General features: G+C 36.6%; 1 protein-coding gene across 3 annotated transcripts in view; it reads left to right on the top strand.

Annotated features, from left to right (window-relative positions):
• The window catches only part of ADGRV1 (adhesion G protein-coupled receptor V1), a 536,680-nt gene that overhangs the window by 40,697 nt on the left and 480,219 nt on the right, over positions 1-15,764 (top strand). For all 3 annotated transcript variants that reach the window (XM_085014024.1, XM_021085376.2, XM_085014023.1), the window contains exons 2-9: positions 65-249; positions 2,234-2,383; positions 3,453-3,548; positions 7,582-7,686; positions 9,849-9,962; positions 12,888-13,453; positions 14,402-14,672; positions 15,206-15,535. In XM_085014024.1, the coding sequence (XP_084870150.1) occupies positions 67-249; positions 2,234-2,383; positions 3,453-3,548; positions 7,582-7,686; positions 9,849-9,962; positions 12,888-13,453; positions 14,402-14,672; positions 15,206-15,535 (1,815 nt within the window). In that variant the 5' untranslated portion in view covers positions 65-66. The remainder of the gene's footprint in view (positions 1-64; positions 250-2,233; positions 2,384-3,452; positions 3,549-7,581; positions 7,687-9,848; positions 9,963-12,887; positions 13,454-14,401; positions 14,673-15,205; positions 15,536-15,764) is intronic.

Genomic DNA, 15,764 nt, shown 5'->3' on the forward strand with positions numbered 1-15,764 from the left:
AATCTAATGAAAATATATTAGATATATTTTGTGAAAAAAAATCTTTTTTTTTTTTTTTCTATAGGGATGCCCTCTGCATCTTTATTAGTAAATCTTCTTTCAGCTTTACTCGTCCCTTTTGTGTTTGGAGAAACAGAAATAAGGTTTGCTGGACAAACAGAATTTGTAGTTAATGAAACAAGTACAACAGTTATTCGTCTTGTCATTGAAAGGATAGGAGACCCAGCAAATGTCACGGCGATTGTATCGGTAAGAAATGACGGTAGTTCCATTTTTACAGAAATAGATATGATATTTCTTAGTTTCAAGGACACATTTTTTTTTAACTGTTTGAGATTCTCAGTAGTTACATTATGATAAAAATTTGCAGATAAACTCTGTATTCCTTTCATATCTCTTAAAAGTTCACAGAGTGCTCCAAGGTAGCATGTGCATTTGATAATATCATATTTTAAAGTCATAGGCTGGTTATTTTTAAATGTTCATATGTTTATTTAAAACAGAAAATCCAAAAATATCAAGAAGTATTTCTAATACTTATGTAATTTTATGTTGGGTAATTTGGATTCTCATTATCTCTGCTTGGATTTATTATTTAATGTCAGGCTTAGAGGTTTAGAGAAAGTGTATGAAATATTTAAAAGTAGAAGAAGGGTTATTAAAAAAACCTTCACTATGTCAGAGAGCTTTTTTTGGGGAGAAATTAAGTATATTAAGTAGAAGTTAGCTCGGATTGGTTAAACTAGTGCTTTATCTTACACATGGTTTAGTTAGTGGATGAACTGTATGTGCATATATTTGTATTTGTGTTTAACCTGAGAGTCATGTCATATAACCACTAAGGATATTGCAAACTCCTTGGAATTTTCATTTTCTTAAAAAAGTTTTTAAACAGTAGGTTAAATCCTCACATTGGAAAACATTGTAAAAGGAGAGAAAGAAGAAAAACTACCTATGAAAGAAACCCAATTATTATGATTTTGTGCATTGCTTTTAGTTTTTAATTTATGGCATGTGTATATGCTAATTGAATTAATTTTTAGTTTGAGTATATATTATATTTGATAACCATCTGCATATGACTTTGATTGCATCCTAATAATTTTTTCAGGTTGCTCTGTCGTATCCACAACCTTTCTTGATAGTGGCGTCATCATTTCCCAGTCATTTCTCAACAGGTTTTCATTGAGGTTGCTTTCAGGTTTTGCTGTTGTTAAGTGCTGCTCTGGTGAATACATAGATATTAACACATACGTATCAATTTTTGCCTATTTTGGATTGTTCAATGATTTTGGGGGTTGAATTACTGTGGTTTTCTCCTTGTTTGTTTCAGTGGCTCTTGATATTTATTGCTCTCTCAAAAACTGTGCCACTTTTTATATTAAGGTATGAGTACAAGTTTTCCAACACTCTTAACAGCTTACTTGGATTTCTCAGTTATTTAAAATTAACTTTATTTTTGTAAATGAGAGCTAGAAATTGACTACTATGTCCCTGTACAAATCCTTTATTTTTTATTTACAATAAATCATAGGTTTTTTTTTTTGTTGTTGTTGTTTTGTTTTTGTTTTTGTTTTTCCTGTAGCTAAGCTGTTTTGAGTTCTTTTGGGTTTGCACAAGAAGTTGTTCCTTGGTAATTTCATAATTATTGCTTCCTTGAGAATCTTTGCAATGCTGATGTTACAGAATGTGAGCTTAAAAAGTTTTAAGGAAGAATTTATAATGACTAATAAGTTTGGAATGCTAAAAATTTGGGTCTTTTTTGGTGTTGTGGGAGAATATAAATAAAATTTCAGGTTGAAAGTTCTGTAAAGAAGTTTCGTTAACGGATTTTTTCTGATGTATTTTGGCAGGCAACTTACATCTCTTTGGGAGAGATTTAGATCGTATTTGTTTTCCTGTTAGATTTCCTGTCATCCACTTCAGATCAATCAAGAGGCAGAGAATAAAATTAACATCATTGCTTTCCTATAATCATTACTTTTCTGTGTAATGGTTCCTTTACCTTCCAGAGCATAAACACTTGTTTTTGTGTAGAATCATTTCGTTTATAGTGCTCTTTTAAGGTGATTTTTATCAGTCGTTAAATATTTGTTTTGTTTTTGCACATCTTGTTTATAAACGTGTCATTTGATGATTCATGTTTTTTTCTGTTGATTGCTCCAATTAGCATCAATTTTGCTTGTCCTGACACTACGTTATGTAAGAACTATCTATGTTTTTCATCTGGTAGCTATATGGAGATGACACTGGTGACTTTGTTGACACATACGCTGCAGCTTTTATACCTATTGGAGAAATAAATAGGACAGTGTACATAGCAGTATGTGATGATAATTTACCAGAGCCAGATGAAACTTTTATTTTTCACTTATCGTTGCAGGTAAGTCCTTCTTTGCCCCTTAAGCATAAACTCATAAAAATTTCACAATGCTTAAAAATCAGTTTTTCTAGAGATTAGCCAATTTAGGTGACTGATGGTGGTTTTCGCAGAAGCCAGAACCAATAATCTCTTTGGCAATTCCACGGTCTGGTTATTCCTCAGACAATCTTGTTTAGAAGCTTCCACAACTAGTTTTTGGTTTAATTCAGCTTATTTAGGAATTGCCATGACAGATGCTCAAGAAAACCTTGTCTTCCCTTTGGCCCTTTTTTCTTTTGTCCCTCCCCTGCTACCAGATGCAGGAAGAATGACCATGACTTCTGAGTTCAAAGGAGAAGGATACAAAAAGCAGGCATGGAAGTGGGAGGTCCCTGTGCCTTAGAATACATTTGGAGTGCCCCTGGGAAAAATGCTTGAATACTCTGAGGTTTATTTGTCCCTTATGGCTTGATCTATTAGGTTGAGGCACTGACTGCTAACACTGCTCTACTTAATTTTTCTGAAGTGGTTTGAGAATTTTTTTACAGTGATTTTGTTGGTATGATTAAAATTTTTATGAAAATGATACTTGAAGCAGTCATGGTTTGCTTTTGTAAATCACTCTTTTTCATATTCCTTTATTCTGGTATTGAATATTAAATGTAGCAAACTCTTCCCACTTGTATCAGAAAAATTGTTTTAATATTTTAGCTTTAATTTGGCTCTATGATTTATAGACTAATTCTTAAGTTTCAGCATCTTCTATAGTGTAAGAATCACCTTGGAGTAGAATTTCATGCTGTTACTTAATTCTCTGTTATATTAGTAATAACATGGAGTAATTATATTGGTAGCCAGTGTTTATAATTATAATATCTTATATTTTAATAGTCAGTGATTATTAAAACTCTTTACAAATTCTTATTTGGGACTTTACTGTGCTGACTTAGTTGGACTTATTTTCTTAATCTGTTCATTAAAAATATGCTTATAAATTCATATTTTGAATAATTAAAGACTAATTCTCTTGAAGTAATTTTTTTTCCTCTTATGTTTAATTTATTAATTTTTCTTTTGATTTTTATTTTAGAAACCTTCAGCAAATGTGAAGCTTGGATGGCCAAGGACTGTTTCTGTGACAATATTATCCAATGACAATGCATTTGGAATTATTTCATTTAATATGGTATGGTTATAGTTTGATTAATCTTGTGGTTGCTAAATAATAGTTTATTAATTTTTTTTTTTTGTCTTTTGTCTTTTTTTCTTTTCTAGGGCCGCTCCTGCGGCATATGGAGGTTCCCAGGCTAGGGGTCTAACTGTAGCTGTAGCTGTTGGCCTATGCCAGAGCCACAGCAAAGCCAGAGCCGATCCGCGTCTGCGACCTCATGGCAACACCAGATCCTTAACCCACTGAGCAAGGCCAGGGATCGAATCCACAAGCTCATGTTTCCTAGTTGGATTCATTAACCACTGAGCTACGATGGGGAACTCCTAGTTTATTAATTTTGATGACTTTTTATGTTACTTGCTATCATCTTGTCTTGATATATAAATAAAATTTGCTCTGATTCCATCTGTAGTCCATATTCTAAGACTGTCTTTTTGTTTTACCTAAGTTTTCTTCGAAATGAGGGTGCCTGTGTGATTGTAGTCATCTCTTGCCCTAATCTCCTTCTGCTGATCCTTTCACCCGACTCGTTTGTTACCTAGTTTGGTGGTCTCTAACTCGGATGTTGTTTTAGTCAGTTTGGTCTGCTATAACAAAATGGCACAGAGTGAGTGGCTTAAAAACAATAGAAGTGTATTTATTTTTTTATTTTATGATTTTATTTTTGTCATTATAGTTGATTTACAGTGTTCTGTCAGTTTCTACGGTACAGCAAAGTGACCCAGAAATTCCTTTTCTCACATTATCCTCCATCATGTTCCATCACAAGTGACTGGATATAGTTCCCTGTGCTATAGAACAGGATCTCATCGCTTATCCACTGCAAATGCAATAGTTTGCATCTATTAACCCAAACTCCTAGTCCATCCCACTCCCTCCTCCTCCTCCTTGGCAACCCCAAGTCTGTTCTCCAAGTCCACAAATTTCCAAGATCAGGCCATCAGCAGATTTGGTGTTTGGTGTGGGCCTAGTTCCTGGTTCAGAGACATCTGTCTTTTTGCTGTGTTTTCAAATGGTGAAAGAGGCAAGAGAGCTCTCTGGGGTCTCTTTTATAAGGATACTAATCCCATTCATGAGGGCTCCTGACCTAATCCCTTCCCAAAGGCCCCAGTTCCTAATGCCATCACACTGAGGGTTAGATTTCAACATGAATTTTGAGGGGGCACAAACCTTTAGTCAGTTGCAGACATTATAACTCAGTCCTTATGCTTGATGTCCCCAACTGCCACTTAAAGCGCTTTCTGTTAGCTTCCTCTGAAAGTTTGAAGTGATTTGAGACAAAAATATATTGAAAGAATATTGAAAAAACCTAAAAAGATGTGTCTAATGTATAACTTAATCACTTTGCTGTACAATAGAAATTATCACACCATTGTAAATCAACTATACTTCAATACAACTTTAAAAAATGAAGAAGGAAAAAAAAAAAAAAGAAAACAACCCACCCCAAACAAGCAAAAAGTAGATAATCAACAAGGACCTATTGTCTAGGATAGGGGACTCAGTGGTCTGTAATGGGAAACCTATATGGGAAAAGAATCTGGAAAAGAATAGATACATGTAAAAGTATAACTGAATCACTTCGCTGTTCACCTGAAATTAATACCTTGTAAATCACCAGTTCCCTGGTGGCTCAGCAAGTTAAGGATCTGTCATTGTCACTGCTATGGCACATGTTGCTGCTGTGGTGCTGGTTTGATCCTTAGAACTTCCACATGCCACGGGTGTCACCAAAAAAAAAGTATACTCCAATATAAAATGAAAATTAAATTGAAAAATGACCCTAAACTTACAATTGAATAGCAGACATTATAGCTCTTAAAAATTCTGTAGCCATTCCCTACCTACCCTGAGATTTTCTTATTAATTAATATTTCTTGACGGTTAAAACTCCATGCCATCCCTCTCAGTTTTGCCCATCAGTTAATTTTTTTTTCTCCCTTACCACCAAATTCCCGTGTCCCTGGCCAGTCCTATGTTCAGAGGGGTTTGTCTTTAGAAACAAACACAGGATAGAATCCTCCTTGAGAAAAATTATTTTCAGCTCTGAAATAAAATTTATTTCAAGTAAAATTGGATATTGCTCCTAAGTTTTAGTCTGCAATAACCTTCCTGATTTGGAGTCTTTTTGAATCATGTTACTAATCATCATTACTAAAAGATGAGGTGAGACTCTCCAGCTTTTTATTTACTTTCCAATTTAGGTTGCTATTTCAATTGTATATTATATGTTATTTTCTTAATATCTTAAATTATCTTTGAAACAAGGGGGGCTATAGATACATATGATCTTTATAGTTGCAGTATCTTGATTAAAAAATAGGATACGTTCCTGCAGTGGTTAATGAACCTGACTGGTATCTGTGAGGACTCGGGTTTGATCCCTGGCCTCATTCTGTGCATTAAGGATCTGGAGTTGCAGTGAGCTGTGATCTAGGTTGCAGATGTGGCTCGGATCCCACATTACTGTGGCTTGGTGTAGGCTGTTGGCTACAGCACCAATTGGACCCGTAGCCTGGGAACCTCCATGTGTTGCAAGTGTGGCCCTAAAAAGACAAAAAAAAAAAAAAAAAAAAAAAAAAAGAAAGAAAAAAGATACGTGGATAATGCCCATATAGAAGACCTTTTGTAACCTCCACTGTACCTATATTTACAAAAAATAATTTAATTAATGAATCACTTCTGTTTGAATGATAGGGAATTATAAATTAATTATGAACCAGGCTCCCTTCATTGCCTATGTTTCTTCCTTACTGCCTTTCCTCTATCCTCACTCCCAACCTCAGACTGATTTGTTTAAAGCTTTCTTTCCTTCTTTCTTTTTGATATTAAATATCTTAGCCTATGGGAATGAATCCTAGTCTCTGTCATTGATCTCAGGTCCCTGATTATTGTGGCCTCAGAGCTGTCAGACAGCTTCTGACAGCAAATAAACTTTAACTATTGAGCTCACAGTAGTTACTGCATAGGCTGGCTTTGATGTCTGAACTGGATGATAATTATACTGATGATGAAGAAAATGATGATGATGATGATGAAAATTGTAGCCTATCGTTGCTGGGCCCTCACTATGTCTCGTATACTAAGATAAGCATTTATAGGTGAATTATCTCATTGAAACCGCTTTACAACCCTTTGAGACAGGCATTCCTATCCCTGTTGATGTATGGGGACATTGAGACATACTCTTACCTGGAGAGATGGGCCCTGCTGCTGTAGCTAGTGTGTCCTTGGTCACTTCCCTATTCTATTTCTGCTGTTAGTCAGCCGTGCCAGCATGTTCCAACATTTGAAGTCCTGTCTCCTTCTTCCCCTCCGTGATCACACTCTTAGAAAGTCATTACAGTTGTCTGTTTTTCAGAGGCAGACTGGCTGATGAGGGAATAGTGGTTGGGAGCAAGGCTGAACTGTAGTCCCAGTGAGCTACCTAGTCTGGAGGCAAAACTCGTTTCTGTGACCTCTTGGGCCTCTGGAAGAATTTGAGTTTTTTTTTTTTTTTTTTTCGGTCTTTTGTCTTTTTAGGGCTGCACCCACGGCATATGGAAGTTCTCAGGCTAGGGGTCTAATTGGAGCTGTTGCTGCCCGCCTACACCACCGCCATAGCAATGCCAGATCTGAACCACGTCTGCAGCCTACACCACAGCACGGCAATGCTGGATCCTTAACCCACTGAGCGAGGCCAGGGATTGAACCCTCAACCTCATGGTTCTTAGTCGGATTCGTTTCCACTGCGCCAGGTCAGGAATTCCTGTGCCATTTTCCCATTAGATGACCTTTAAGATTTCTCAGCAGCACAGCTGGTTGTTGGTAGGAGCAGTACAGGAACTTCTGTCTTTTGTTTTGCTAGTTTTGTGTTCCCTTTATACTATTATTTTAACCCTTTAGGCTTTATTATTAGCTACAGTTGGTGAATGCCAGGGAAACCACATGCTTAGAGTACAGTGTGGATTAATTTGTCTGCAGCAAGTTAGTACTTCTGAGTAGCAATTTGAATGACATCCTACCTCTGCTTGATCAAGCACCTGATGGTCTTTGCTCTTCTCAATAGCCTTTCTCAATCACAGTGAGTGAACCCCGGGGCAGAAATGAATCTGTGCCTCTTACTCTCATCAGAGAAAAAGGAACCTATGGGATGGTCACTGTGACTTTTGAGGTAAGTTTACTCTGAAATCATTTTAAATAGTAGTGCTTTGGAGTTCATACCAGCTGGCTACCGTTTCACAAATCAAGGTCCTTTGTATAATAAGCATGACCTTTAAAGAAAATGAAATAAAAGTAAATACTTTCAGCTCCTGATAAATTTCATACGTAATTTAAAACTGTTTTCCTTGATGCTTGGATATACTATCCTTACATGAAACTCAACATATCATTTTCATACAGGATGATAATAAACCACAAATTTAATGGTGATAATTTTATAAAATTCATAAAACCTTTATGATAAATCTTTTCAAAGAAATGCATTTTAAAAATGTTTGTAGTTTCCTTAGGCTTATATAAAATTATTTACTATGTAGTCTCCTCCCCCACATACTAAAAAAATATACTGAAGGAGTTCCCATCGTGGCTCAGTGGAAATAAATCTTACTAGCATCCATGAGGATGTAGGTTCGATCCCTGGCCTTGCTGAGTGGGTTAAGGATCCGGCATTGCCGTGAGCTGTGGTGTATGTAGGTTGCAGATGTGGCTGTGGTTGTGGTGTAAGCTGGCAGTTGCAGCTCCGATTCGACCCCTAACTTAGGAACCTCCATAAGCCATGGGTGCAGCCCTAAAAAACAAACAAACAAACAAAAAAAACCCAAAAAAACGTAAAAATTATATACTTAAGCTTTGGTGTTAATAGCACACTCTAAAAACTGGAAAAAAAAAATTGGCTGTAGAAACTAAAAGGCATTATCAGATTACAATCTTTTCAACTGTCTATGGATGTCTGAAGTTATTTTGTTGGGTCTTGAGCCTTTCTTTTTTTTGTCTTTTCTAGGGCCCTACCCACAGCACATGGAGGTTCCCAGGCTAGGGGTCTAATCGGATTTGTAGCCCAGCAACGTGGGATCCGAGCTGTTTCTGTGACCTACACCACAGCTCATGGCAACGCCAGATCCTTAACCTACTGAGCGAGGCCAGGGATTGAACCCACAACCTCATGGTTCCTAGTTGGGTTTGTTAACCCACTGAGCCACAACAGGAACTCTGTGTTTTTTTTTTTTTTTTTTTCTCGCTGTACCCAAGGCACTTGGAAGTTCTGGGCCAGAGATCAAACTCGGGCCATAGCAGTGACAAGGCCACATCCTTAACCTGCTGTATGTACCACCAGGGAACTCGAGCCTTTTGCTTTGTTGAAATAATTACAGCTAACATTTGTGGAGTATTTAATATTGCCATATACTATTCTAAGTGCTTTGTACTGATTATTGCTGCATGTAAACTACAGCTCCTCCCAGAACTGTCTCCCTCATGCCCTTTTACATTTTTTCTCCAGAGAATTTATTATCATCAGACACATATTTGTTTATTTTCCATTTATTCTCTTTCATTAAATGTAATGTCCTGAAGGGTAGGAAGTTTGCCTCGTTCACCACTGTATCCTTAGTACCTAAAAGAGGTCAGACACAGAGTACTTTATAAATACTTTTCAAAAGGAATATGATTTTACTGTTTACATCTAGCCTGGGAAGTAGACATTACTATGCTTATTATAGAGATATACATTGTTGTTAAATAACCTTGCCTAGGGTTAAGCCTTACCAGTGGTGGAATTCGTATTTGATTCCATTACTTAAGAGAGTATACTGATTTTGAATACTTTCTGCTCAAGAAAAAGTATTTTTTCCTCAGTTTTAATTTTATGGTTGAAAAAGGAGAAAGCTTTTAGAAACCATGTAGTTTAACATAATTATAGTCCAAGATCTATAGTTTTATTATAGACCTTGACTATTAATTACAAGGGTGGACTTAATTATAGGTTAGCATTATTTTTCTTTTTATGGCCACATCTGCAGTATATGCAAGTTCCCAGGCCGAGGGGTCAGATTGGAGCTGCAGTTGCAGTCCTGTGCCATAGCCATAGCCATGCCAGATCCTAGCTGCATCTGAGACCTATTCCGAAGCTTGCGGCAATGCCAGATTCTTAAACTACTGAGCAAGGCCAGGGATCGAACCCACATTCTCATGGACACTATGTTGTGTCCTTTTCCCACTGAGCCACAGTGGGAACTCCAGTATCATTTTTCTTGCAAAACATTTTTAGGTAATTATGTCAGCTGATATTATAATATTTTGTATTTATTGATGGCACTATATATTTCTTTACAGGTAGAGGGTGGTCCAAATCCGCCTGAAGAAGATTTAAGTCCAGTTAAAGGAAATATCACTTTTCCTCCTGGTAAAGGAACAGTGGTTTATAAATTAACAGTACTTGATGATGAGGTAAGATAGTGTTAAATGCTTAAAAGAACTTTCTCTGGATTACAGATGTATTAGATAACATTATGTCAAGTGTTAAATTACATTCAGTATTTGAAATTATTCAAGAACAAAGTCCTTTGTAAGGTTAATGTACTGTGGCCAATTATGCCATAACTATAAATAGCTATTTTGGAATATATCTGGTTACTATTTACCTTATTCAATTCACATTTAGTTGTATATCTAAATGGTGATGAACTTGAATGTAACTGACAACCACACAATACAAACATTTAAGTGCTTGGTAAATCTTGGTGATTGATTTTTGCTGGTGATTTCAGTTTGGAGCAGGTATGGTACTACTTACCCAGCATAAATGTTTTACTATAAAAGCAAAGAAAATTCTGTCGCAATTGATAATCAATTTGGTTGGATTTTTTTTTCTTTGTCTTTTTTTTTTTTTTTGCCTTTTCTAGGGCCGTTCCCGTGGCATGTGGAGGTTCCCAGGCTAGGGGTCTAATCAGAGCTGTTGTTGCTGGCCTATGCCAGAGCCACAGCAACGTGGGATCCGAGCCGCGTCTGCGACCTACACCACAGCTCACGGCAACACCGGATCCTTAGCCCACTGAGCAAGGCCAGGGATTGAACCTGCAACCTCATGGTTCCTAGTCAGATTCATTAACCACTGTGCCACAACTGGAACTCCTGGTCGGATATTTTAAATGTTCACATGCATAGCAAGGCTTTCATTAATTTCAATTTCATACGGAACCTGTCAAGAATTGAGATATATGACACAGCTAGTTTAACTGGCAAGGAAAGAATGGATTTAAACAATATGTGCCAGGATGTCATCCCTGAGCTAACCAAAAGAAAACATGACTTTTAATAAAGTTTTAATAGTATTACCAGATAAAAGGTAATAGTTGAGAATTTATAATTTCCTTTACCTTCCCACAAAAAATTATGAAACCAAATCACAACAGATACCAAGAGAACGAAAAAATGAATTAGAAAACATTCTTAGAAAAGAGTATTTCTCGGAGTTCCCGTCGTGGCGCAGTGGTTAACGAATCCGACTAGGAACCATGAGGTTGCGGGTTCGGTCCCTGCCCTTGCTCAGTGGGTTAACGATCCAGCGTTGCCGTGAGCTGTGGTGTGGGTTGCAGACGCGGCTCGGATCCCGAGTTGCTGTGGCTCTGGCGTAGGCCGGTGGCTACAGCTCCGATTGGACCCCTAGCCTGGGAACCTCCATATGCCGCGGGAGCGGCCCAAGAAATAGCAACAACAGCAAAAAGACAAAAGACAAAAATAAAATAAAAAAAAAAAAAAAAAAAAAGAAAAGAGTATTTCTCTTGAAAAAATGAAATGTTAGGTAGCATTGATAACTCTAGTTTATCTGGTTCTGAACACTTAGAAAACCTTTTTGTTTTTAGATCCCAGGACATTGAACAGGTTATTTGGGGCAGTGATTAATTACACATTTTAATTGTAAATTTAAAAGATCACTTTCTGAGGATCTAATGTACAGCATGGTGACTATAGTTAATACCATGCTATTGTATACTTAAAAGTTGCTGGGAGTAGGGGTATGAACACACCACAATTTACTTATCCATTCTCCTGCTGATGAATATTTTGGTAGTTTCTAAATGATTGTTATTATAAGTGGTGTTGTGGCAATGGATAATTATGTTCTTCTATTAAAAGAATAGTTGCTGAGAGTAGGATTTAGGCATTCTACACACACACATACACACTCACAGAATTAACTTCGTAAGGTGTTGGATTGATCTTGATAATCATAGTGTGTATGTATATCAAATCATGTTATATTCCTCAAAGATATTACAGTTATATTTGTCAGTTTTTCTTCAATAAAGTTGGGAAAAAAAGATCATCAATCAAATCATTATACATATATTGTTTGGCATCAATAGCTTAACTTTTTGTATTGCTGTTGATTCCATGTAGGTACAAAAAAAAAGTTTTATTTTAGCAGTGTTATCATTTTGCCTAATAGTGACTCTTAGAGCTTATTCTCTAGTGAGGCATGATGTGTGTTTTGAAAATCATATGATTGGTATCTTATGTTTAACTCTCGAGATATAAACCATTTAGAGAGAAGCAAGAATAATTGACATGATTGTAAACTAACAATTTGTATGTGATGTTTAATGTCGTTTTCCAGATTCTTAGTTATTATTAGTACTTGCATGTTGCTTCTGACCCTATCCACCTGATGAAACTAGTAAGAATTTGTGTTCACTTTTATTGTCAAATCATTTTTTGTGTGTCTGTCTTTTTAGGGCCTCACCCATGGCATATGGAAGTTCCTAGGCTTGGCAAGAAAAGGAAAATAAGATTAAATAGAGTTTTGGAATTTAGGTTGATATTGATACTGTTGAAGGAGGAGTGTAGTTCTATCTAAATAGGTTTTAATGTTTGATGTGGTATTTAAGACACAGAGCTAGGGGTCTTCCAGGGTTGCAGCTGCAGGCCTACATCACAGCCACAGCAATGCCAGATCCAAGCTGTATCTGTGACCTACACCACAGTTTACAGCAATGAGGGACCCTTAACCCACTGAACAGGGCCAGGGATTGAACCTGTATCCTCATGGATATTAGTTGGGTTTGTTACCACTGAGCTATGAAGGGAACTCCTACTGTCAAATCTTTAATTATCTTAAGATAGATCAAGGTTGGAAGACACTGCACTGATACTTCATTACTTGTTCCCATTATTGCTGTATCTTAAACACGTTATTTACCTTTGGAGAATATTTTAGTAAATAGACATTGAATAAGCCTCTTTATTCTCTTCAGTTAAAACTTTTTATTTCCATGTAATTGCATTGAAACCTAGGGACTTTTTACACTTTGGGTTTTTTTGGCAGGTGTTTTGACTATTGATGTTTTGCCACTGTTTATATGTCTTTGACAGGTGCCAGAACATGATGAAATATTTTTGATTCAACTGAAAGGTGTCGAAGGAGGAGCTGAGATCAACACCTCCAGAAGCTCAGTTGAGATCATCATTAAGAAAAATGACAGTCCTGTGAGATTCCTTCAGAGTGTTTATTTGGTACCTGAGGAGGACCACATACTCACAATTCCAGTGGTTCGTGGAAAAGATGACAATGGAAATCTGATTGGATCTGATGAATATGAAGTTTCTATCATTTATGTTATTATAACTGGGAATTCAACAGCACATGCCCAGCAAAATGTAGACTTCATTGATCTTCAGCCAAACACAACTATTGTTTTTCCACCATTTATTTATGAATCACACCTGAAATTTCAAATAGTTGATGATACTATACCAGAAATTGCTGAATCATTTCATGTTATGTTACTAAAAGATACCTTACAGGGGGATGCTGTGCTATTAGGCCCTTCTATTGTGCAAGTCACCATTAAGCCAAATGACAAACCTTATGGCGTCCTCTCATTCAACAGTATCTTGTTTGAAAGGACAGTTATAATTGATGAAGATACAACATCAAGGTAGGATTTGTTTTAAACGTATTGCTATGTTTATTTTAATATATTATTCCAAAATTTAATATTTGTGGTGTTGGACACAATGCTGAGTTGTTAAGGTTATGTGTCATTTCCTCCACCATGGGTTCACTCTTTTCTTTCTTATTTTGTAGGGTGATATTTAAATCACATTTTTAAATATGCAAGTTAATTCAAATGATGGTAATTTCCTAGGACACATCTGCATAGTTACTCTTTCATATTAAAAATAGTATTCTTTATCATGTGGATTCTAACTTTTACCAATGTGTGATGGTCAACTTGATGTGGAAAATGCCTATTTGAGGGATATAGAGTGTATTATGTGACCTTATATATTTCTTTTTTTAATTTTTAAAAAATGATTTTTATTTTTTCCATCATAGCTAGTTTACAGTGTTCTGTCAATGTCCTACTGTATAGCAAGGTGACCCAGTCACAAATACATATATATATTCTTTTTCTCACATTATCATGCTCCATCATAAGTGACTAGATATAGTTCCAGTGGTGTACAGGAGGATCTCAATGCTTATCCACTCCAAAGACGATAGTTTAACCCCAAATTCCTAGTCTATCCCACTCCCTCCTCCTTCCCCCTTGGCAACCATAAGTCTGTTCTCCAAGTCCATGATTTTCTTTTCAGTGGAAAGGTTCGTTTGTGCCAGATATCAGATTCCAGATATAAGTAATATCATATAGTATTTGTCTTTCTCTTTCTTAGTTACTTCACTTAGTATGAGAGTCTTTACTTCCATCCATGTTCCCCCAAATGGCATTATTTTGTTCTTTTTTATGGCCGAGTAGTATTCCATCACATATATGTACCACATCTTAATCCATTCATCTGTTGATGGACATTTAGGTTGTTTCCATGTCTTGGCTATTGTGAATGGTGCTGGAATGACATGTATTTCTCTAAAAAAATTCTAGATTTGAAGAAATTACAGTGGTTAGAAATGGTGGCACTCATGGGAATATTTCTGTGAACTGGGTATTAACACGGAACAGCAGTGATCCCTCTTTGGTAACAGCAGACATCAGGCCCAGTTCTGGAGTTCTCCATTTTGCACAAGGGCAGATGTTGGCATCAATTCCGCTTACTGTTGTTAACGATGATCTTCCAGAAGAGGCAGAAGCTTATCTACTTCAGATTCTACCTCATACAGTACAAGGAGGTGCAGAAGTGAGCGAACCAGCAGAGGTAGATCTCTTGTTATGCTTTACTTGTGTGACTATTTATGCTCTGTAGAGAAGAGCCAATGAATTTGACCACACAAATCACATTTATGTTTAGTTTGATGTGCCAGGAAGAACACTGGCCTTGGAAGTGGTGGTTGCTTCCCTTGCTGAAGATTGTCCCTTCTGTAAGTCTGCTGTTAAAAAAAATTCCACAGGTTTTTCCACTGTGATGCAGTGGGTTAATGATCTGGCATTGCTGCAGCTGTGGTATAGGTCACAGCTGTGGCTCAGATTTGATCCCTGGCCGGGGAACTTCCATATGCTGCTGGGGGGTGGAGGGTCAGGGTTGGGGGCTGAAAATGAAAAAAAAAAAATTCCACAGAATTTTCAAATGTGTTCTTGATTCATCTTTTACTCTGTTACATTTAAGACGGATCATTTTTAAATGTGATACATAAATAAGTCTTAAAAATCAGAATAGCCTTGAAACCAAATCCTTTGGTAATCATAGATATGAGACTTATTCACTTTAATATTTTATTACTTTATCTGCAGCTTTTGTTCTACATTCAGGATAGTGATGATGTTTATGGCCTAATAACATTTTTTCCTATGGAAAATCAGAAGATCAGAAGCAGCCCAGGTGAACGATATTTATCCTTGAGTTTTACAAGACTAGGAGGAAGTAAAGGAGATGTGAAGATGTTTTACTCTGCACTTTATATTCCTGCTGGAGCTATGGACCCTTTGCGAGCAAAAGATGGCATCTTAAATGTGTCCAGGAGAAATAGCCTCATTTTTCCAGAACATAAAACCCAAGTCACTATACAGTTACCAATAAGAAACGATGCATTTCTTCAAAACGGGGCCCACTTCCTAGTACAGGTACTTTAATGATTAAAATAATTTCTGCCTTAGTTAAACTACAGGTATACTTACCTATGTGAGAGTTAAATAATCGTTATTTTGCCCTCATTTATATTTGGGATTCTATTGCTTACTTGAAGTTATGTAAGGAGTCCGAAGAGGGTCTTTATCTGTGCCTAAGGCGTAGAAGGATGAATAAAACAAGGGTTATACTAAAGTCAGTGCTTTAATTGTAATAGTTAAAGCA

Source organism: Sus scrofa, chromosome 2 (assembly GCF_054392235.1).
Source record: "Sus scrofa isolate SSC_HxYL_T2T_F1_AM1 chromosome 2, Sscrofa_HxYL_maternal_Yorkshire_Landrace_v2.0, whole genome shotgun sequence".
Lineage (NCBI taxonomy): Eukaryota > Metazoa > Chordata > Mammalia > Artiodactyla > Suidae > Sus > Sus scrofa.